The sequence below is a fragment of the Notamacropus eugenii genome, chromosome 5 (genome assembly GCF_028372415.1).
Source record: "Notamacropus eugenii isolate mMacEug1 chromosome 5, mMacEug1.pri_v2, whole genome shotgun sequence".
In the NCBI taxonomy this organism is placed as follows: domain Eukaryota; kingdom Metazoa; phylum Chordata; class Mammalia; order Diprotodontia; family Macropodidae; genus Notamacropus; species Notamacropus eugenii.
The window spans coordinates 63,297,524-63,321,710 of record NC_092876.1 but is presented as its reverse complement, the minus strand read 5'-3'; the positions used below and the strand labels follow the sequence as shown (position 1 = coordinate 63,321,710).

Genomic DNA, 24,187 nt, shown 5'->3' with positions numbered 1-24,187 from the left:
TCTTCAAAAGAGATGTCCCTTACTTCTTGGACTCCGGAGACCTGAGTCCAAATCTTCCTATTCAGGGACTACAGGCAAACAACTTTACCCTCTGGGCCTCAGCTTGCTCCTCTGTAAAACAGGGTTGATAATTCTTGGGCTACTTCCTTCACACAATTTTGTGAGGAAATTGCTTAAAGAGCTTTAGAAATGGGACCAGTTCTAACTCCTAATAAACACTAACATTTATATAACTCTTGAAGATTTGCAAAGCAATTTCCTACAGGAATTTGAAATCTGGTTCTTTATGTGTCCATTTCTCCTGCCCTCTGGAGCCAGGCAGAAGAAACCGCATCTCTCCTCCATATAAAGGTGCTTCAAATGGTAGAAAATAGACGTTCTCTCTCTCTCTCTCAATTTTTCTTTTCCCTTTCCTTCTCTCTCTGTCTCCCTTTCTCTCTCAGTCTCCCTTTTCTTCTTCTCTTTCTCTGCCCCCTTTTCTTCCTCTCTCCCTCTTCTCTTTCTCCCTCCCCACCCTGTCTCTCTCTCTTTTTCATCTCTCTCTCTCTTTCTCTCTCTCTCTCTCTCTCTTTCTCTCTCTCTCTCTCTCTCTCTCTCTCTCTCTCTCTCTCTCTCTCTCTCTCTCTCTCTCTCTCTCTCTCTCTCTCTCTCTCTCTCACACACACACACACACACACACACACATCTTTTCTTCCCCATCTCCCTTTGATGGATCCTAGCATCATCTGGTTTCCAATCCTTTCCCCATCCTGGTCAAACTCCTCTGGATGAGCCAGTATCTTTCCCAAGGTCACTGAGAATGGGGCCATCGAGCCGTTTGTCTTCCCGGTGGCCAGTTGGTCTCCAGAGGTTCCTCCTGGGTGGGCTTTTGAGGTCAAAGGGCCCCTCTGAAGCCCCAAGCCTCCACCCTGCACACACCCAGGGCAAAGTCCAATATCAGGTTTCCAAAAGGAAGCCTCTCTTTTCTTCTGCCTGGGAAACCGCTCCCTTCCGATATCCCACTAAAGAATCTGCAAGTGGGCTCTGATCTTTCCCTAGAAATAGGTCCCTGGCCCTCTCTCTGCTCCCTCCCTCTGGCTCCCAAAGTTCTTAGTCCTTAATCCTTTATGTGTGCACTCTGGACATTCTGGAGTCTCTGTAAAGACTGGGATGGGGTGCGTGGGAGAGGCTTTCTTCCAGGCACAGCCCAGGGGCCTCTTCTTGGAAAGGCCTTTACACATCCTTCCCCTTATCAGCACCCTCTTGAAATTAAGTACTCTTAATTTGTGTACACTGTGGATGTATCTGTGGTCACAACTGAATATAAGGTCCCTGAGAACAGGGATTCTATCATCTTTGGTTTTGTATCCCAAGCATCTGGCACACAGTAGGTGCTTAAGAAATGTTTGTTGATTGATGAATTGAGTAAGGGCGTGTAGAATTGAACTGACATAGGCTCTGACTTTCCCCTAAATCCCTCTACTCAAAAAAGCACTAGATTTGAGAGGAAGGAGATCTGGGATTGAATTTGAGCTCTGACACTTAACTAGCTGTATGACTTTGGGAAAATCCCTTTGCCTCTCTGGCCTTCAGTTTCCTTCTGCAAAATTAGAGGATTGGACTCAATGGCCTCTAAGATCTCCTTCAACTCTAAACCTATGATTATTCAGTCTCATGTTTCCTAACCAAGGGACCGTGAATTTACTTTTAAAAATATTTTGATAACTGGAGTCAGGATGATCTGAGTTCAGATCCTGCCCCAGACAGTTCCTAGCCGTGTGACCTTGGGTAAGTCACTTAACCTCAATTTGTCTCAGTTTCCTTACCTGTGAAATGGGGATAATACGAACACCTACCTCCCATGGTTATTATGAAGATCAAATGAAATTTGATATTAATAATATAGTTATATGTTTATAGTATAATTATATTTAATATTATAAACCATAAAGTTCTACATAAAAATGTAAGCTGCAAAGTGCTTTGCAAGTCTTAAAGTGACATATAAATTCTAGTTATTATTAATTTTATGCATTATTAATTTTACGCATCCACAGGCTTTATCAGGCTGTCCAAGGGTTCCATGGCACAAAAATGGTTTCGAACCTCTATTCTAGTCCAGGACCTCTTATTTTACAGATGGGGAAACTGAAGTAATTGGTCTAAGGTTTCAAGGCTAGCACAGAGCAGATCCAAGATTTGAATGCAGGTATTTAGACTCTAAGTTACGGGGTTTTTTCCATCGCATGTGACACCAGGCTCATTCCATACCCAAACAAGTTGATTGTCTAGACTTAAGAAAGTGTTGGAGACAATGTGAATAATGTATATTAAATGTAAAAGCATGTGGTGTAAAATTTTTTTGGGAGAGCCAGTTGTTAAACATTTACCAGCACATCTCTATCTCAAAGGTCAAACGATTTCTCTTGTATTCAACAGAAACCTGCCTCTATGTCTCTTCCGCCAGTTGCTCCTAATGAAAGCAGTCAAGTAGAGGCAGTATGGGGCAGCTGGATGGTGCTATAGTGCATAGAGCGCTGGGCCTGGAGTCAAGAAGACCTGAGCTCAAATTTGTCCCCAGATACTAGCTGTGTGACCCTGGGTGAGTCACTTCACCTTGTTTGCCTCAGTTTCCTCATCTGTAAAAGGAGCTGGAGAAGGAAATGCCAAACCATTCCTGTATCTCTGCCAAGAAAACCCTAAATGGGGTCACAGAGAGTCAGACAGGACTCAAATGACTCAGCAACAAAAAGAGGTAATCTAATCCATTTTCCAAATGATAAATTAGACAGCACCTGTTATGTGCTAGGCACTTACTACAGGTTTTATAAATCTCATAATAACCTGGGGATGTAGGTGCTATTATTATCCTCATTTTATAAATGAGGAAACTGAGTCAGAGAGATGCAACATGACATGCCCAAAGTCACACAGTTTGTAAGTATCTGAGGCCGGATTTGAACTCAGGTCTTCCTGACTCTAGGTGCTTTCATTGTGCCACCTTCAAATATCCCTGATATTGTCCACATCCCAAAGACAGTTGGGATCTGTTGAACAACCGTAAGCAGAGTTGATGGCCCTCCAAATGCTCTCAGCTTTGTGTCTTACCAGAGTCATCTTTGGGCTGAACACTCCCAGGTCCTTTAGCCAGTCCCCATATATCATCCATGGTCTTTAGTCTTTCCACCATTTTGCCCTTCATCTCAGCTTATTGACAAATCCAGAACTGAATACATGCCTCCAGATATGCTCAGACCAGGGCAGGAGCCAGAGGGACTGTTACCTGCTGGATTGTGGGTACTATACCTTTCTTAATGAAGCCTGAGTTGACCATTCAAACCCCAACATGCTCAGTCACAAAAAGTCATATATTTGTTGCCTGATGGGAGCTGGAAATGTGTGGCCCATCCCAGACTCAGGATCACAGTGTCTAGAGCAGAAGAGGGACCTTTAGATATCACTTAGTGCAATCCACCCATTTTTCACATGGAGAAACTGAGGCCCAAAGGGGTCATAGAGGGAGTATGAAATGGGTTCCAATACAGGTTTCCTGCATCCACATTCTATTAATAGTCCTTCCTTTCTGTCATGTTCTCATGAGAACTACCTTTGGGATCTGTTGAATAATGCTAAACAGACAAGTTTCCAAGCACTCACATCTTAAGGGGTCGTGAACTGCCAGGGAGGATGTCAGTCAGGTGTCTGGCCTTGAGGGAAGCCCATCACTGTGGCTGGGCTGCAAGTTGAACAAACATCTGCCCCACTCCCTGCTCCCCTACCCTGTCATGTTTCTGAAGAAGGCTGAGACACTATGGTCCTGCTCCCCCGAGGAGACAGCCTGTTGGGCAGGGAGACCCCTCTCATTTATTTTTAAATCTTACCCAATGACCAGTCCAGCGCTCCGTCCCTGGTAGGGACACGTGAGCACTACCAGTGAACATTAATACAGTAATTTAAGGTTTGCAAAGTGCTTTACATGTGTGATCTCACCCCATGAGGCAGGTACTGTTATTATCCCCTTTGTACAGATGAGAAGACTGAGGCTGAAAGCACTTAAGTGATTTACCTAAATCAGGGTGAGAGGCAGGGTGCGAATCAGGTTTTCCTTACTCCAAGACCAATACTTTATTATTCTACAGTGTCTACCTACCTCAGAAAATACTTGAATAAATGAGAGAAACAAGGAGTGGATCCTTCCTGAGAGATGGAAAATAGCGACTTTGACTCCTGTAGGTTTCCAAAGCCACTTGTCTCACAACCACCCTGGGAGACAGAGAATATAAAACTTCCTTTGTGGCATATGGGGGAATGGGAGTCAAGAAAGCCCAAGGTCACGCAGCAAGTATGAGAACCAGAAATCTCATGCAAATCACTGAACCTCTCTGGGTCTCAGTTTCTCCCTCTGCAAAATGAAGCCTGGATGGTCTTTGAGGTTCCTTTCTGTTCTAGATTCAGGGTCCCATGACTCCAGGTCTTTTCTTCCCATTGTACTAAGCTCTCAGGTTGGGTTCCATTGAACAGAGTGGGGGTGGCTGAGTGCCCCCTGGAAGCTGCCTCTCATACCTCCCCTTTTCCCAGCAGTGGTGGTGGTGGTGGTGGTGGTGGCGGCGTGGCTGCTACCTGGCAGTATTTGATCTGATGATGAGTCCTGGGCTTTCAAGGGAGCCTCAGTGGCCTGATCACATTCCACCCCCTTCCCCATCTGCCCAGCTGGCTCGCTCTTCTCAGACTGCTCTAACCAGTCTGCCCAGCTCTCCAGAGACCTATTACTGCTCAGCCACAGATAACAAATCCCTCTAGGTCAGCTCTCTCCCTCTCGCCCACGACTCTCCCAGACTATCCATTAATGGGCACCTGGGGAACGTAGCTCGGCTTCAGTGTTAGCCCAAGCCCCCAAACCTAATTTGATCTGAGGCTGCATTATGTGTGATATCCACGGTGAGTGAGGGAGGTGATGCGGGGATGATCCGTCCGGAGGGCTGTGTCCAGGGCCGGGTACCACACTCTAGTCAGAACATCAACAAGTTTTCATTGCTGTGGGGAGGTCCTGCTGGTTAAAGTCCTTTCACCTATGCAGATTGGCTACTCATCTGTAACCTCTGTTCTTACAAGGTTGCTCTGAGGCTATGAGAGTGCCCAGCATCATAGGGCTAGTAGTGAAGAGAGCAGAGGCTTCAGAGTCCAAAGACCTGGGTTCAGTTCTGCCTTTGACACTACCTGTGTGACTTTGGGTGAAGGACTTAGTGTCTCTGGGATCTGGCCTCATGTAAAATGTAGCAGTTAGACCAGATGGCTTCCAAGGGTCCTGCTAGCCTGAAATCTATGATCCTACTGGTCAGAGGAAAGACTTTATTTTTGTAAATAAGCATTCCTATAATATCTACTATGTACCAGGCACTGTGCTAAGTGCTTTTAAAAATTATTTTCTCATTGGATCCTCAACAACTTTCTGAGGCAGATGCTGTTATTATCCCCATTGTACAGCTGAGGAAACTGAGGCAGACAGAGGGTAAATGACTTGCCCAGGGTCACAAAGCTAGTGAGTGTCTGAGGCTGGATATGAACTCAGGTTTCCCCAACTCTTAAGACTGACCCCTCAGTGCCTCTCAAGAATGGGTGAAGAAGAAATTCAAAGGAAGGCCACCAAGATGGGGAGGAGAAAAGAAACTATGAAAGACCTTGAGATGTTTATTTAGCCTGGGAAAGAGAAAGCCCAGGTCCCATACATAGAACAACTGCCTTTAGGTATTTGAAAGGTGAGCGCATGGAAGAAAAGTGGACCCAGAGGGTGTATGTGGGAGAACTGAGGAGGCGGGATCTGTGGAGATGTGGACTTCAGGGATTGTAAGAAAAAACTTCCGAATGATGCTAATCAGTAATGTCTGACTCTTTGTGACCCCATTTGGAGTTTTCTTCCCAGAGATACTGGAGTGGTTTGCTATCTCCTTCTCCAGTTTATTTTACAGATGAGGAAACTGAAGCAAATCAGGGTTAAGTGACTTGACTAAAGTCATTCAACTAGTAAGTGTCTGAGGTGAGATTTAAACTCAGGTCTTCCTGAGTGTCTGGTGCTCTATTCACTACCCCCTCTCCCCTTACCCCCAGCTGCTATTCTGAATTGTGGCAGGAATATGGAGGTCCTGGGTTTCTGCTAAATAGCAGGAGGATGGCTGTATCCGCTCCACCTGCTTGCCAGGGTTGTGGTGAGGAAAGTCCTTGGTCAAGTTTGAGGTGTTAGAGGAATGCAAGTTGTCATGATGCCCTTGGAGATTTGGGTAGATCAGGAATATTGCCACCCATGCTGCCTCCCTTGTGGGACTGCTAGGAGAAAATAAGCATGTCCAGACTACAGAAGAGGGAGGAGGAGGAGGCGGCTGGTGATCCTGCCCTCCCCTCCACAGCAAACACAGGACATTCTCAAACAAAGCTTGTCCTCTTGACTCCTACTGCACCCGCTGTAGCTTAGACTCTCATCTCCTCTCCTCTAGACTAGGGCATTCACCTGCTAATGGTTTCCTGCCTCAGGTCTCTCCCTACTCCAGGCCACTCACTGCTCCTCTGACAATTTTTCCTAAAATCTAGGTCTGTCCACATCAGCTTCCCGCACCCCTCTCCCCAGGAACTCCAAAGGATCCCAAAGCTTATATCCAGGCTAAAAGAAAGTCTTCTGTTGGCCATGGAAATTCTTCACAACCTAGCTTGACAGCCTTTCACCACCTTCCATCCCTCCTTGCACTCTCCCTCCAACTATGCTGACCTATAGAAGCGCCAGCTCAGCACTAGGCCTTCCAACTCTGCACTTTTGCCCTCGCTGTGCCCCAGGCCTGGAGTACTTTCCCTCCTCATCTCCACCTCCTGGCTGCCTTGGAGGCTCAGCTCCAATGCAGCCTCCACAGAAGGCCCTTCCTGGACCCTGAGCTGCCTGCTTCTTCCAGGCTGTATGTGTCTTGTGTGTACCCAGCTCTTTGCATTGTCTCTTCTAATGGAATACATTTTCCTTGAAGGTAAACACTTGAAAAAAACACAAAAAACTTCTGTTTATCCCTAGCACTGAGCACAAAGCTTTGTACCTATTGAGTGCTTAATAACTGCTTATTTGGGGTTTGTTGACATACTCTTATTATTACTATTGATGGGCTCTGACATCCTGTGTGGTAAGGATCCTGCCAGCTCTGACATCCTATTCTAAGGGTCTTCCTAGTTCTGACATTCTGGGTTCTAAGGCCCCTCCCAGCTCTGACATCCTGTGTTCTAAGGCCCCTCCTAGCTCTGACATCCTGTGTTGTAAGGATCCTGCCAGCTCTGACATCCTGAGTTGTAAGAGTCCTCCCAGCTCTGACATCCTATTCTAAGGGTCCTCCCAGTTCTAACATCCTGTGTTCTAAGGCCCTCCTAGCTCTTACGTTCTACTTCTTAAAGGGATGCTGGGGAGATGATGCTTCTACTGTTCTCCACCCTGGTCCAAGCCCCTCTGGGGACACTTTGTTCATTTCCCGGAGCCACATTTTATGAAGATGTGCAACCATCTCAGAGGCTGGCAGGACGGAGGGCAGTTTGTAAAATCAGCTCACTGACAGAGCTGGGGATGTCCCTAGAACTCGGATGTGAGAGGGCCAGGGGGAAGGTGATAGTTGACTTCCTGTATCTGTGGCTCTACCACTAGCACAACTTGGTCTGTTTTAACACTAGAGGGCACGGCTAAGACGGATGAGTCAGTTGTAGGGAAGTGGAATTGGCTGCAACACAAGGAACATGGAGTTGGCCCAAAGTAGAGCTGGCTGCCTTAGGAGGCAGTGTTCCCGACTGATCACTGAAGACCTCCGAGTGTTGCTGCTGCTGAAGGGTTATTGCACTGGTGTAGCTTGCTGTGACTGGCTTCTGAGACTGTACAGTGATTTAGAAGGGCATTTGGAGGCAATTAAAAATATGTCCCTCCAGACCAGAAGATATGACTTATGGATTAGCTGTTGTTTTGAATCAACTATTCAAAAGTCTCCAAAATATGGCTCCCACTTACCTTCCCAGGCTTGTTTCCTATTATTGACCTCAAGACACTGTTTCTGTTAGACTGGTTAGCTAGCTGGTCCTTCTACAAGATGCTTCCTCTTCCCATGGGTGCCTCTGCACTAATGGTCCTTCATAGCTGGAATGCACCTGAGTCCTGGAATCCTTAAAGTCCCACTTAGATGCTATTTCCCACATGTGGCCCTTCTTGATCTTCCTCCTGGCCATACTCCCCAAATTACTAGCATTCTGTTCTTGAAGTTATGTTACTTTGTGGTTTTACATTTATTCACTGGTGTAAGCATGTTGTTTTCTTCCAGGAGAACTGCCCTTGGGGACACAGTCTTTTTTTTTTTTCTTTCCTCTTTGTATCACTGGGGTTAGCACAATACGTGGTAGATAGTACGTGCTAAATAAATGTTGATCAAATTGAACAATGTCCCTGGTGATGTGTGTGTGTGTGTTGGGGGGGGGGGGTCCCACTAGGATGGCTTCTTCTTTCCTTCCTGGGATGTAACAATGATATCTGGACACCAGAGAATAACCACATTTAGGTCAAATGGCACAGATTAGCATCGTCTCTTTGGACCCCACTGAAGGCCAGAGGAAGAATCTGGGAGTCACAGTCAGCCTGTGCCTAGTTATGGGCATCTCCCTTTTCTCCAGCTGGCTAATGCCAACTGTTAGAGCTCTCATCAGGGCCCAAGAAATAGCTGCCGGGCTCATACTGAGGGGAGCCAAGGGCAGCCAAAAAACCCACCAGGACAGTCTTTTAAGGGTGGCTACCTTGGGCAGTTTGTGCTGTGCTAGACAAAGTGTCCTTCGAGAATGCCAGTGAAATGTAAACACAGAAGGATGGCAGCTCATCCAGGAGCTTAATAAATGCTTGTTGATGGGTATTAGCTACATGATCACTGGCAAATCATATCATTTCTGAGCCTGGTTCATCATTTGTTAAGAGGGGATGATAATACTCACCTGGGAGTAGGGGAATGGGCGAAGGCTAACAACCTATTTTTACCATCGGTCTCCTTTCTCCATGCCTTTGCTCATGTTCTTCTCTATGCCAAGGATGCCCTCCCTCCCTTTGTCAGCCTCTTAAATTTCTGTTCTTTAAAATTCAATTCAAATGCCACTCCTTTGGCAAACTTTCTCTGATCTGTCTTCTATTCCTTCCCAGGTTTAACAGATTATGTTTTCACCCCTGTAATGTACAGATGGTGTAGTATTGTGTGTGAAAGGAGGGCAGGGATGGATCCCCAGTACTTAGCACAATGCCTAACTCATAGGAAGCACCGAATGAATGCTCATTGGTTGACTGGTTGATTGATTGATTAAACTGTGTTTCTGTCAGATCCTCCTTAGACTGGTAGTTCCTTGAGGGCAGGAACTAGAGCTTAGCTAAATTATCTGGTTTCCTCAGTGCTCCTTAGCATAGGATCTCGAGTGTGCTGGTGCCTAAGAGATATTTGTTGAATCCAAACAAAGGATTCGTTCGAAGTGAAGTGAAGTGAAGCAAGTGGTGGTGGCATTTCTCTGGGAAGGCGGGCTAAGCCCCTTGGCCCAGCTGACCCACCCCAAGGTTCCTGAGGAGTCTCCACAGTACACTGGGTGCTTACACAGAACAGGGGTCCGACATGTAACTAACGTGTTTATTCCAGTACCGTTCACTATACTTGATTGTTCCACTGAAACATCTGCATTTGCTCCTGGGAGGGACCGAGACACAGAAGCACCTGTGTTCTGACCCATCCACCAAGGACAGCCCCCTCGGCCAACAGTCTGGGTCCTAGAGCTGGGAGAGACACCAGATCTCCCCAGAGAAAGAAGCAGCCCATTACCTGCAGAGTCTCTGTGGGACGGGGAAACCATCGAATGGGGGATCACAGTGAATGATTCAGGTCCTGGCCTCTGACACAGTATGGTCCAAACTCTTAGGGCACTTTCTCTCGGGGTCTCCACTATACTAAACTAGGTTTGCTCCTCTCAGAGCAGTCAAGGGCAATGCTGGTGGCTCTGTTGGACCTTTTCTCTTTGGGGGCTGGTCCTAGAACACTGGATATCAGGATTAGTGACTATGTTTTGCTTGTCAGTCCCAGGTACTTCTTGCTTCCCTATACTCACTCCACCTTCTAATTTCCAAATAGGTGGGGCTGGCATTGACCTAACTTCTTTTTCCCATCCAAGGGCATCTGTTTAAGAGTTGTAACCTTGGGATGTAGAGTGATTCCCTTCTCCATCCCATGCCTATCTGCCTGTATGTCTGCCTGCCTTCCCACAAGTTCTGCTCAGCCCTGGAGTGGCCTTTGCTTTGGTGAGATGGGATGACAGGGTGGATGGGAACTCTACGGGGTAGTGGAAATCATATGTTAAAAAAATCAGGAAATGGGCATATAAAATCTTGCCCTTGGTATATTGCCTAGTCAATAAGTGTAAACGTCCTCCTGCCAGGAGAAGGACCGAGTCCTTAAAAGATAGAAACGTCAAAGTGTTACTTCATTGTCATTTAAAAAAAAACCCCCGACAAAACAACCCCAACCCCACAAAATTGGTGTAAACAAACCAAGCAAGAGGACAAATCTTTCCCGATGGCAATCACAGCCAACGCTTTAGCACCAGTCACCGATCTGCTTGCTCCCGAGCCTTGGGAAAGCCCGAAGAGAAGGAAGAGGTCGTTGGCACATGGTGAAGACCCAACTCCAAATTTTGTGCATGTGATATGTATGAGAAGGTGGTGCCACTGTAGGGTGTACGGAGATGCCCAGGCAAAGGTGGCTCTCACAAAAGTTGTCTTTTGCAAGAACTGGGCCATAGCTTGTGGATGGGTGTTCTCCCCATTCTTGTGGGGAGTGGAGGGCTATGCCCATGAGCCCCCTGCAAAAACAAACAAAAAGTCTCTCTCATTCTCTCTTTTTTTGTTTTCCTTTTCAGTTTGTTAAAATCTTCAAACCTGAAGAATTTATCAGTTTGAGTTGGGGCAGGTCCATTTTGGGGGAATGGTTCCTCAGGCCCCCTGGGCCACCTGCCCACATCAGTGTCCCCGAGAGGAAACTGAGGCCTCAGGGAAGACTGGCTGTCAGGTGATGCTAGGGATAGCAGCCTTCTGAGGGAGAAGAGGAGGACCAGTCTTCTCTTCACATTCATCTTCCTGAAAGCACCCCTCTCCTGGTCTTAGTCAAGCAGTACTGGGATCATTCTCTTTCTCAGAGGGAGATGAAGAAACGGCTTTTGGTCTCAGACTGGAAAAAAAATCTAAACGAGCCCTTTTCAAGACGGTCATTGTTGTTCTTCATTCATTACTTGTCCTTTAAAAATAAGTTTTCATATGGTTTTCCCCAAAATATCTTTTTTTCCCATTCCCTTTTTTCTTTCTTTTTTTTTGTTCCCATTGCTTAAATTGTCGGCATTTCTGATGACTTCTCTCTGCTGGAGTGGTTCCACCTCTTGCCACTGTCCTCAGAGCAGGTGGGTGACTCTGTGGTTGGACGTAGGACACTCAAAAACTGGGACTGGGGCACACAGAGGCAAAGGGGAGCAGGGCCGTGAGGAACAGGAGAGTGAAAGTGGGATGAAAGTCAAACTTCCACCGACTGGATCTGGTTCATTTGCGCTCGCATCACCTGAATACTGTTCAGAATTTTCTTTTGATGACCAGCTAGAGTGACGCCCACACGAAGAATGTCCCTTTGGGGAAGAAACACAAATACATATGTGTTGGATAAAGGAGCCAGAAGGCTAAAATGTAACAGCCCACCTTTAAAAGGAAGGAAGACTTTCCCCCTCCCTCTGTCCCCACTCTGCACGTAGACTCAGAAGCCTCTCCCTGCTCTGAACTCAGTCCTTTTTCTCTGTTTTTTTTTTTTTTAAACTTGGCCATTAATCGTGTCCAGAGCTTGTGGGGATGGGTGAAAAACACAGCTGCCAGATGGAAAATGTCCATGGTGGGACCTAGCCGTGGGTGCTGCTGGCTCATATATGACTGTCAGTGTCTGAGGGGGTGTTCCCTTTCCAGAAGGAAAGAGTCAGTGAGAGGGAGAGGAATCACAGCTTCTCAGGGTTGGAAGGGATCTCTGACCTGTACCTGAGCCAGATTTCCTAGACTCTGCAAGATTCCCTCCAAGTGATTGAGAAGCCCAAGTTCAAAGACCTCCAGCCTTCTGAGACAGCCCATTTGGCTTGGAGAGCTCTCATTACTAAAAATTAAAACTCTCTCTCTCTCTGTAATGCCTGTTCCACCCTGCCCCGATTCTAGTTCTGGCTTCTGGGGGACCAAGCAAGACAAGGCTGCTCCATCCTCCGCATGACATCTCTCCATGTCCTCATGTACCCCCAAGTCTTGTCTCTCCAAGGCTAAACACTAACAGTTCTTCCAGTTGATCCTTGTATGGTCTGATCTCTAGGTCCCTTGCCAGCCTGGCTACCAATGTTTGGAGCATTCTAATGTAAGGCTTTGTTTTTGCTGTTGAGTTGTTCAGTCATGCTTGACTCTTTGTGACCCCCTTTGGGGTTTTCTTGGAAAAGATAATGGAATGGTTTGCCATTTCCTTCTCCAGCTCATTTTACATATGGGGAAACTGAGGCAAACAGGGTTAAGTGACTTGCCCAGAGTCACCCAGCTAGTAAGTGTCTGAAGCCAGATTTTAACTCAGGAGGATGAGTCTTCCTAACTCCAGGCCCAGCACTCTCTATGCACTATGGTGCTACTATCTAGTTGCCTTTACGGCTAGATTGTGGAAAGAGTGCTAGACTTGGAATCAGGATATAACTGGATTTAAAACCCACTTTTGACACTTACTACCTGTGTAACTATGGGTGACTTCTCATCCGTAAAATGGGGATAATTGTACCAGCAGAGCAGCGAGGTGGCACAGTGGATCAGTAGAGGACTGGGCCTGGACTTGGGAAAGACACTAGTTGCATGACCCTGGGCTAAAGTTGCATGACTTTAACTTCACCTAGCTTCAGTTTCCTCATCTGTAAAATGGGGTAACAATAGCACCTGCCTTTCAAGGTTAGAGAATATTTGTAAAGCACTTTGTAGACTTAAAGCACTGTGTAAATGCTGGCTACTAAGATTGCTGAGGTTGCTAATGTCCTTCCTGAAATGAGAACTGTTATAGTAACTACCCACCCTTATTTCATGCTTTACAGTTTGCAACGACTTTCTATCTGGGATCTTATTTGGGAAGGTAGTAGGGACTTCGGCATTACCTAATCTCCTTAATGAGAAACCGAGCTGCCTAGGGCGAGGAACCACATTTTATTCCTTTCTATCCTTCCACCTTTGGGCACACGGTAGGTGTTTCATAAGTGTTTGCTGCTTCCATAGCATTGATTACTCAACAATGATTTCCTTTGGGCCTCTGGTTCACTACAACATGCCTGGACTGTCAGGATGAGGTGGGATTAGGGGTGGACAAGGCAAGCTGCTTGCCTAAGGCACAACACCTGGAGAGGTGTGATGAGGGTCACTTTTTAATATAACTTTTTCTAATTCCTTTAATATCAAGAAATGTTATTTTCCATGGCTAGGGTGTATTGATTTTGGGATCTGTCGGACTTCATGGGTTGCGGTAAGGGTTTAAAGCCTCCAGTGGCCAGTTGTAAGCAACTTTCTTTCCTTGCCTTGGGTGTAGAAATAACCTTGTTCTTGTTTTGTGGTTGGATGACTTGTGCCTGTGCTGGGCCTCCAGACCCTGGAATTGCTTCCCCCTCCTTCCTAGGCCCCCCAAGCCCTATCTCTACCTTTTCTTTCTCTGTTGAGCTTTCTCAGCCTCCCGTAAGTACCACTTAGGTGGCTCCAGGGAGCTTTGAGATCTCACCTCTCCGCCTTGCTATAGATTGCTTTCTCCATGAGGAGAGTAAATGCCTCATCAGACACTCTCAGGTACACATTAGCTCCCAGGGCCTGGGGCCAGATCACCTCACAGTCAATTTCCCTTTGTGATCTAGCCATGTTCCTGGCTCACTCCTGCAACCTGCAGACACATGGACGGCAGCACATTCTCTCCCCGGAGATCTCTACTCTTAGCTAACATGGAAAGGACTAATCCCCAGACCCTTGTGGTTGAATCTGATGAAGAGTCACAGGGAACCACAGAAACTCCCATGCAAGGTAATGAAGGAAAGGACTGTTAGTGCCGCCCTCCCCAAACTACCTCTCATTGAGTTAGATCTATTCTGTCCATGCATATTAGTTATCTCCCCTGACAGAACAGTAGGTCCTTGAGGATAGGTTTTCCATTTTGTTTCTGTAACCTCAACTGCTGGCATACAGTAGGCACTTAATAAATGCTCCTTGATTCATAGGAAGCTGCCCTGAGCTACTAGCCTCACCCAGTCTGCCACCTATGAGACAGACCCCAATAAGTAGTCACTTGACTGTGTGGCTAGTGAGAGTTTGGCCCTCTTCAGTTACTCCTCCAAGGCCTGGATTGGGAGTGGGCACCTTCTCCTTAACCAGCTGGCACCCTCTTCACTGAGGCTAGTGGGGAGGGCAGGCCTATAGGGGAGGGCAGGCCTACAGGGCAGGGCTTGTCCTGGCTTCTGACCTGGGAGAGAGATGGCAAGGAAACCCAATGCCCCAGCCGGGGAACTGAGGGCAGCCTGGGTGGGCTGGACACTTACTCCATCATCATCTGGGAGACGACATCAAAAGATGTGAAGCCGGCATTGGCGAAGCTCTCCTTGTACTGGCCCATCTTGATGGCCTCCAGCCACTCGTCCACCGTGTTAAAGCTGGTGTAGTCAGGGACTGTGCGATCCAGCAAAGGGAGGTTGATCCTGAGGGAGGGTCAGAAATGGTCAGTGTGAGGTTTCTGTGTGTACATGTATGAATAGGTGAGTACATGTGTACACGCATGTGCGCACACAGAGACATTTGTGTGTATGCACACATGTGATAATACATGTATACATGCACAGTGTATATCGTATACACATACATGTGTACATGTATGTGCATGTATGAAATGCAGGTGCGGTATAGGTGGATATGTATGTCTATAAGCATATTGTATACATGTATAGTGTACATAGTATATGTAATATGTACAGGTGTATGTGTGCATATGTAGGTAGAGACGTGTATTATGTGTCTATGTATGCATATACATGTGTAGGTATGCATATATGTGTATATATTTATGTATATGTGTATTGTGTACATAGCATGTGGGGGGGCCTACAGGTCAGAGGAGGCTAGGGTCTGCTCAGGCTATTTGGAGGTATAGGGGGGCCTGGACAAGTCCCTGAGTAGTGACTTAAGCTTGAAAGAGAGAGCCTAAAAAACAACTTTAGAAATGTGAGAAAGACATGTGTGTTGGGGGTGGGGTGGGGAGAGGAGGGAGGGGGCAAAAGGGTTGGGTCACTTTTCTAACAAGAAATGAGGAAGAGAGAAAGACGGTCCTGGGTATATGGAGTGAAGAACCTAGGATCTGAACTCAGAATCTGGGTTCTGAGTCTCTCTGACCTGTGTGACCCTGGGCAAGGTGCTCACCCTCTCTGGGCCTGAGTTCCCTGCAAAGTCACAACCTGGCTGCCAGGGCAGTGACTGATGAGTGAGAAGGGAAGCGGGCGGGCCGTGGGTGGAGATATCAGGAGGGTCTGACTTCCAATCCTGCCCCAGACCCTCTCTCTAAGCCTTCATGAGAACAACGACTGTAGTAGCACCTACTTCACAGGGTTGTGGTAAGGATCTAGTGAGATAATGTGCTTTGCCCCCAGCTCTGAGGGTCTGTGGGCTGTTTTCAGGCCTCCTCTAACCTGGAAATATTCTCTTTCCACATTGGAGGAAGCTGATCATCCTCAATGGTGACCTCAAGCCATAATGATTTTCAATAAAGTTGGAGGCATCCAGAGAACCCATCGAGGGTTCCAGAACTATGCGTTGAAATAAACAGTGCCATCCTGAGCTAAACACTCCCTTCCCTTGTCTTTCTCAATCGTAGGGAAAGACCTAGGGGGACTTTCATGGCCTAGGCAAGATGATATTGTTTTCAAGTCAGAATACTAAACAGACAGCTGTAAACTTGAGGCCAGGATACTGGTCTGGGGGTCCTTGGGAGAAAGAAAGAACAGCTTGGAATCAAAACACTAAGAGTTGGCAAGGACCTTAGAACAGAAAGTGTCAGAGCTAGAAGTGATCTTAAACCACAGAATGTCAGAAAAGGAAAAATCCTTGAGCCATAGAATGTCAGAGCTACAAGGGACCTTAGAACACTTAGAACATAGGCTGTCAGACCTAGAAGGGACCTGAAAACATTCATTGTCAGAGTTGGGAGGGAACTTGTGGACACAGAAAGTTAGGGCTGGAGAGAATCTTAGAAGACAGAATATTGAAGCTGGGGAGAACCTTAGAACATAGAATGTCAGAGCTGTGAGTGAGTTTAACACACAGGATGTCAGAGCTGAGAAGGTCCTTAGAACATAAGATGTCAGAGCTGGAAGTGAGCTTAGGACATAGAATGTTAGAGCTGAGAGGGCCCCTGGAACACAAGGTGTCAGAGCTGGAAGTGAGCTTAGGACACAGAATGTTAGAGCTGAGAGGGTCCTTAGAACAGGGAATGTCAAAGCAGCGTAGAACTTTAGAAAACAGAGACTTCAGAAGTGGGAGACGCAAAATGCCAGAGCTAGAAAAAAAACTTCAAAGTCTTTGATCCAGCCTCCTCAATGTAGAGATGAGGAAATGGAAGTCCAGAGAAGAAGAATATGATTACAGCTCATCTAGTCCAGCCCCTTGCTGGAAGCTTGATCTGCCCTTCCCGCATCCGCAACAGGTACCCATGTGACCTTTGACCTCAAGTGCCAGGGAATATTCCACTTTTCCATTCTAATGTTGGATAGCTCTGATTTTTAGGAAACCCTTCTTCCATATCAGAAGTCTTACTCTGTTTTCAATATCTGGAAAACTATATTACATATAGTTGGATATATCTATACAATACAGAGATATAACTCTAAATGGAATCTACATAATAATATTAATAACAATAATATAGATCTGGAACCTATAATTGTATTCCTCTGCAATCCTATGTATTTTATTTTATTCATTTACAAACATTATTCTAAAGCATTCTTAGGTTTCACCACACTGTCCAAAGAATCTGGGACACAAAAAAAGTAAAGGACCCTTATGCTACACTGGGTGGAAGTGTGCCTATGGGGTGGCATGGGAGCCATACCCAGAGGAGAGGGGCGCCATGGCTTTGAGGCTGTTGGGGTTTCGAATCATCTTATCCAGCGTGTTCACAATCTGCCCAAACTTGGGTCGGTGATTCCGGTCCTTCTGCCAACAGTCCAGCATGAGCTGGTGCAGGGCATTGGGGCAGTCCATTGGAGGAGGCAGTCGGTAGTCTTGCTCTATGGCGTTGATTACCTGAAAGACCATGAAAAAAAGAGAAGATAACGATGATGTTAATTGGTGATGATCATAATCATTCCTTATAACTTTAAGACACCTTATAGAACTTCCCTCAAAACAATCTTGTGAGGTAACTCATACAAGTACCGTTAACTCCATTCTATAGATGGGGAAATTGAGGGCTGGTGAAGGGAAATGACTTGCCCAAAGTCACAGAGCAGAGCTGATCCCTAAACTCAGTTCTTTTGACCCCAAGTCTGTGTTCCTTCCACAGTGTCAAAATAGAAGAAATAGAAAGAACAAGAAAAATCACTCAACTAACAAGCATTTATTAAGCACCTACTATGTGCAGGCACTGAAGATATGAAGACAGAAGTAAGGTAGTTTCTGACCTCAAGAAGCTTACAGTCGGGAGTAGAAAGATGCACATACACATAGCTCCGAACCCACAACCCACAGAATGGCTAGAGGGGACCAACCCACGGTGAATTCTGCACCCAGACGCCACGGAATATTGGAGCGAGGGAGATTTCTGTTCCGGAGAGACCTGCAAACCTCTCACAGGGGTCCTTCGCACTGTGGACTGGGTGCCGGGACTGGGAGCTGAGTGCAGCCCTGCAGCGGCCGCGACACCGTGAGGAAAAGATCCGAGCAGGCTTTAGGGACGGGATCTCCAGCGGCGGCACAAGCCCCCCCTCTCCCCCAACAGGTTACAAGGGTTGGTGAGAGAGTCTCTTTGGTGGGTCGAGAGGGGAGTGGGGTGCCCCCATGGCTTGGGCCCCCCCGGGAGATAGAAGCTGAGAGGCGGCTGCAGACAGGGGCTCCCCAAGCGGGTGGGAGCCTGGATCCATTGTGGAAGGTCCGTGCATAAACCCCCTGAGGGAACTGGGCCTGAGAGGCAGCTCTGCCCCGACCTGACCATCTGAACTTAATTCTCACACTGAATAGCAGCCTTGCCCCCGCCAAAAGCCCTAAGGCGGGAAGCAGCATTTGAATCTCAGTCCCCAAATGCTGGCTGGGAGGACCAGGAGGCGAGGTGGGTGTGAGGAGAATATTCAGAGGTCAAGCCACTGGCTGGGGAGAATGCCCAGAAAAGGGAAAAGAAATAAAACTATTGAAGGGTACTTTCTCGGAGAAAAGACACCTCCTCCCTTCCTTTCTGATGAGGAAGAACAATGCTTACCATCAGGCAAAGACACAGAAATCAAGGATTCTGTGTCCCAGCCCACCCAGTGGGCTCAGGCCATGGAAGAACTCAAAAAGAATTTTGAAAGTCAAGTTGGAGAGGTGGAGGAAAAACTGGGAAGAGAAATGAGAGGGATGAAAGAGAAGCATGAAAGGCAGATCAGCTCCCTGCTAAAGGAGAACCAAAAAAATGTTGAAGAAATTAACACCTTGAAAACTAGCCTAACTCAATTGGCAAAAGAGGTTCAAAAGGCCAATGAGGAGAAGAATGCTTTCAAAAGCAGAATTAGCCAAATGGAAAAGGAGATTCAAAAGCTCACTGAAGAAAATAGATCTTTCAAAACTGGAATGGTACAGATGGACGCTAAGGACTTTATGAGAAAGACAGATATCACAGAACATAGCTTGCAGATTCGAAAAATGGAAGATAATGTGAAATATCTTATTGGAAAAGCAACTGACCTGGAAAATAGAATCAGGAGAGACAATGTAAAAATTCTGGGACTACCTGAAAACCATGATCAAGAGAAGAGCCTAGACATCATCTTCCATGAAATTATCAAAGAAAACTGCCCTGAGATTCTAGAACCAGAGGGCAAAATAAATATTCAAGGAATCCACAGAACACCGCATGAAAGAGATCCAAAAAGAGAAACTCCTAGGAACATTGTGGCCAAATTCCAGAACTCCCAGGTGAAAGAGAAAATATTGCAAGCAGCTAGAAAGAAACAATTCAAGTATTGTGGACATACAATCAGGATAACACAAGATCTAGCACCCTCTACATTAAGGGATCGAAGGGAATGGAATAAGATATTCCAGAAGTCAAAGGAACTAGGACTAAAACCAAGAATCACCTACCCAGCAAAACTGAGTATAATACTTCAGGAGAAAAAATGGTCTTTCAATGAAATAGAGGATTTTCAAATTTTCTTGATGAAAAGACCAGAGCTGAAAAGAAAATTTGACTTTCTAACACAAGAATGAAGAGAACCATGAAAAGGTGAACAGCAAAGAGAAGTCATAAGGGACTTACTAAAGTTGAACTGTTTACATTCCTACATGGAAAGACAATATTTGTAACTCTTGAAACATTTCAGTATCTGGGTACTGGGTGGGAGTACACACACACACACATGCACACATGCACACATGCACACATACATAGAGACAGAGTGCACAGAGTGAATTGAAGAGGATGGGATCATATCTTAAAAAAAAAAATGAAATCAAGCAGTGAGAGAGAAATATTGGGAGGAGAAAGGGAGAAGTTGAATGGGGCAAATTATCTCTCATAAAAGAGGCAAGCAAAAGACTTATTAGTGGAGGGATAAAGAGGGGAGGCAAGAGAAAAACATGAGGTCTACTCTCATCACATTCCACTATAGGAAAGAATAAAATGCACACTCATTTTGATAGGAAAACTTATCTCATAATACAGGAGAGTGGGGAACAGGGGCACAAGCAGGGTGGGGGGGAGGATGGAGGGGAGGGCATGGGGAGGAGAATGCAATCCGAGGTCGACACTCATGGGGAGGGAAAGGATCATAAGAGAATAGAAGTAATGGGGGTCAGGATAGGATGGAGGGAAATATAATTAGTCCTATACAACACAACTAGTATGGAAATCTTTTGCAAAACTACACAGATTTGGCCTATATTGAAATGCTTGCCTTCCAAAGGGAAGGGGTGGGGAGGGAGGGAGCTAAAGAAGTTGGAACTCAAAGTGTTAGGATCAAATGTAATGTTCTTACCACTGGGAAATAAGAAATACAGGTAAAGGGGTCAAGAAAGCTATCTGGCCCTACAGGACAAAAGAGAAGACGGAGACAAGGGCAGGGAGGGAGGATAGAGGAGAGAGCAGATTGGTCACAGGGGCAATTAGAATGCTTGGGTTGGGGGGGGGAGGGGATAAAAGGGAGGAAATTTGTAACCCAAAATGTTGTGAAAATAAATGTTAAAAGTTAAATAAAAAAAAAAAAGGAAGCTTACAGTCTCTGGGGGTAGGGGATACAACATGTACCCAGTTAAGTGTCAATAATAATTGATTATTACTAGGCCCCTTCTAACCTCTAAAATAGAATCTAAACCTCTTGGCCTGGCATTTAAGGATTCCCACAATCTAGTTTCAACTTAATTTTCCGGCTTTATTTCCCACAGTTCTTCTACACCTACTTATAGATAAAAGTTGGAAGGGACTTACAAAGGTTTTCTTATTCTACTCCCTTATTTTACCAATGAGGAAACTGAGGCCCAGACAGATCTGTGTTCTCAAGGCTCTTCCAGCCCCCACATTGTTCTAAAGTCATATCCATTTCTAATATGGATGTTCATCTCCCACAGGCTATGATGACATGCGTATTAGTCTTGACTCCTTAGCAAGATTTTTGGGAAATAGTGGGGTGCAATGGAGAATACACTAGATTTGGTTGAATCTTCCCTCTGCCCCTTGCTACCTGTGAGACTAGTCAGAGCCCAGGCTCTGGGCCTCAGTTTCCTTCTCTGTAAAATGGGACTTTGATTTATATGGACTCTCACAGTTCCTTCTATAAGCCTGTTTTTGAGCCTATGATTATAAGCTTCTTGGGGGCAAAGACCCATCCCAGCAGACAAAACAGAGTGGATGATGCAGCAGGGCCTCACTCACTCATATCTAATTGTGTCTGATCACCTGATAGGCATTCCAAATCCTCCTCTCTTGGGCTCTGCCATTTACGAGAGCAGAAACCTGTCAGGGCAGACACTATTAGGTAATTAAGGGGCAGATGTTGGGCTGTGTCCCGGAAACAGCCAGCATTTGGTAGACACCTGTTAAGGGACTGGGTCCAGGGGTTTTCAACAGGTATCATCTCCCACCCTGTGGTATCTGGACCAGCCCCATGACTTTGGTCGTCTCTCTCCCTTTGAGAAATTATTGCAGTCAGAAAAAATGATGTGGGCTCCTTCTGTTGGGTGTTTTAGCTAAAGTTCTTGCGTATTTCAAAGGCTCTGTTTCTGTTCCCTTGAAAACTTACGTCCTGATTGGTCATGTCCCAGTATGGCCTCTCTCCATAGGACATCACTTCCCACATGACTATTCCATAACTCCACACATCACTGGCAGATGTGAATTTCCTGTATTGGATGGCTTCTGGAGCTGTCCAGCGTATTGGGATTTTCCCACCCTGGGGAGATAGAAAGAAGGAATCACAGATGTCCAGATTTGTAGAGTCAGAATGGCCCTGAGTGGCCTTCTAGTCCAGCTCAGAACCAAAAAAGAATGCAATATATTAAACTATAATATATTATATAACGTTATATAATGTAATATATATATTTAATATAATATCTACTAAAATATAACTGACATGTAGCCAGTCTGCCTCTGTTTGAAGACCTCCAGTGAGGGAGAACCCACTACATTTCCCACTGTCCCCATTTTACTTCTGGCAGCTCTCAGGGTTAGGAAACTTTTCCTGACTTCAAGTCTAAATTAGCTTCTTTATAGCTTTCACTCACTGTTCTTGAATCTGCCTCCTGGGGCCAGACAGGCCCCTACATCCTTCTTCCACATGACAGCCTTTCTAATACTTGAAAATAGCTCTCATGTCTCCCATGAGTCTTCTCTTTCCCTCCCTCCCTCCCTCCCTCCCTCCCTCCCTCCCTCCCTTCCTTCCTTCCTTCCTTCCTTCCTTCCTTCCTTCCTTCCTTCCTTCCTTCCTTCCTTCCTTCCTTCCTTCCTTCCTTCCTTCCTTCCTTCCTCTTCTCCTCCTCCTCCTGCTTCTTCTTCTTTTTAGTAGCCATGAGGCTAACTCGCATTGAGTTTGTAATCTACTAAAACTTATAAACAAATCTTCCCCATCCTATTCTGGTATAATTGATTTTTTTCAGAACTAAAGTTTAAGACTTTAATTTTTATCCCTATTACATTTTATTTAATTAGATTCAGTTTATTTTTCCAGTCTCTTAAGAGTTTTTTAGATTTTATTTCTGGCCTATTCTTGCATACAGTAGATGCTTAATAAATACTTATTGGATTGAATGGAATCCATCGTATTGTTAGCTTTGTATCATCTTCAAATTCAATAAGCATACTCTCTATGTATTCATTCAGGTCACTGATAAAAATGTTACCACTTCACAGGGGGCAGCTCGGTGGTGCAGTGGATAGAGCACCAGTGCAGGACCTGAGTTCAAATCTCACCTCAGACACTTGACACTCACTAGCTGTGTGACCTTGGATAAGTCACTTAACCCCAATTGCCTCATCCTGGGTCATCTCCAATCATCCTAGACACTGGATTCAGATGGCTCTGGAGGAGAAGTGAGGCTGGTGACCTGCACAGCTCTCCCTCACTCAAAACAAAGTCAAGTGCAAGTCATGTCATTATTTTTCTGATGGCATGGTCTTCTTTGGCAACGAAGGACAAACACACCACTTCACAGTGGAGGGTACTGGGTATATGTTCTAAGATCCCTTCAAGTTCTGATTTTCAATATTCTAAGGGCGGATATAGCTTAGATACTCTAGTTTCTTTGGCCCTCCCAGAAAGGACATTCTATGTTCTAAAGTGCCTCTCACCATGGACGTAATCTGTTATAATATGTACACTAGAATGAGCATTCTATGCTTTATGGTCCCTTCTAGATCTGCATTCTATATTCGAGGGTCATTTTGAACTCTGAAATTTTATGGTCTAAGATCAGTTCCAGTTCTGACATTCTATAATCAGAAGCTCCCTCTGCTTATGACAGTCTATGATTCCTCTATCTGGTATCACAAGATTTTTAAATGTACTCAAGGTCTATGAAACTTAGAAACCTAAGGACCCTTTGAGTCACTCCAAGATATATTTTCTAAAGGCCATGAATAGGACTCATGCAGGTTTGCCTGTCATTTTGGGACCAATCTTTTTATTTGGGTCTCAGTTTCCAGTCTCTAAAATCAACATCCAAAGTGATAACAGTTGACTTTATCCTTCATCCTGCATGTTAGAGGATCCTCTGTCAGCAGCCTATAGGAGGAAGCCCTCCTTAGGTTTCTGGAACAAGGGGAAACTTGGTCCAGTGGGGTTTTTCACCCTGCCTCTCTGGTATTGCTGCCCCAGGCTTTGCTAGCTTGCACAGCCCTCTTCAAAGGACTACCCTTTCTCTTTGCATCAGTTACCAGGGCACTTGTGTAGGTGGGGTCCGAGGTATCATCTTCCAGGAAGCGTGAGAGTCCAAAGTCAGACACCTTGCAGACCAAGTTGCTATTGACCAGGATATTCCGGGCAGCCAAGTCTCTATGCACATAGTTCATGTCTGCCAGGTACTTCATGCCCGCAGCAATGCCCCGAAGCATGCCCACTAACTGGATAACTGTGAATTGTCCATCATTTTGCTTTAAGAGAAACCAGAGACAAAGAAAGGTATTAATCACAGGCAGTAGGCCAAGATTCACGGAATCTTATTGTTAGAAGAGACTTTCTAGAGATATGATGAGCGTCTAAAGGACTAACTCAAACCATTCCTGAAGCAGGAACCCCCTCTAGAACATCCCCAACAATATCCCCAGCTTCTGCGTGCAGACCTCCCCAGACAGGGCACTCATTACCAATGCAATCTACTCAGCTGGTGAACAGATTAATTGGGATGCTTGTCCTTAAATATATTTTGTTGTTCCCTCTAGCACCC

At 45.7% G+C, this 24,187-nt stretch overlaps 1 protein-coding gene across 2 annotated transcripts in view; it reads right to left on the bottom strand.

The window, feature by feature from the left end:
- Nucleotides 1–10,891: 10,891 nt before the first annotated feature.
- EPHB2 (EPH receptor B2) overlaps nt 10,892–24,187 on the bottom strand; it is a 267,407-nt gene continuing 254,111 nt past the window's right edge. For both annotated transcript variants that reach the window (XM_072609234.1, XM_072609235.1), the window contains exons 12-16: nt 23,679–23,894; nt 21,547–21,696; nt 17,169–17,362; nt 14,611–14,766; nt 10,892–11,667 (exon numbers count right to left, since the gene is read on the bottom strand). In XM_072609234.1, coding sequence (XP_072465335.1) covers nt 11,559–11,667; nt 14,611–14,766; nt 17,169–17,362; nt 21,547–21,696; nt 23,679–23,894 — 825 coding nt within the window. In that variant the 3' untranslated portion in view covers nt 10,892–11,558. The remainder of the gene's footprint in view (nt 11,668–14,610; nt 14,767–17,168; nt 17,363–21,546; nt 21,697–23,678; nt 23,895–24,187) is intronic.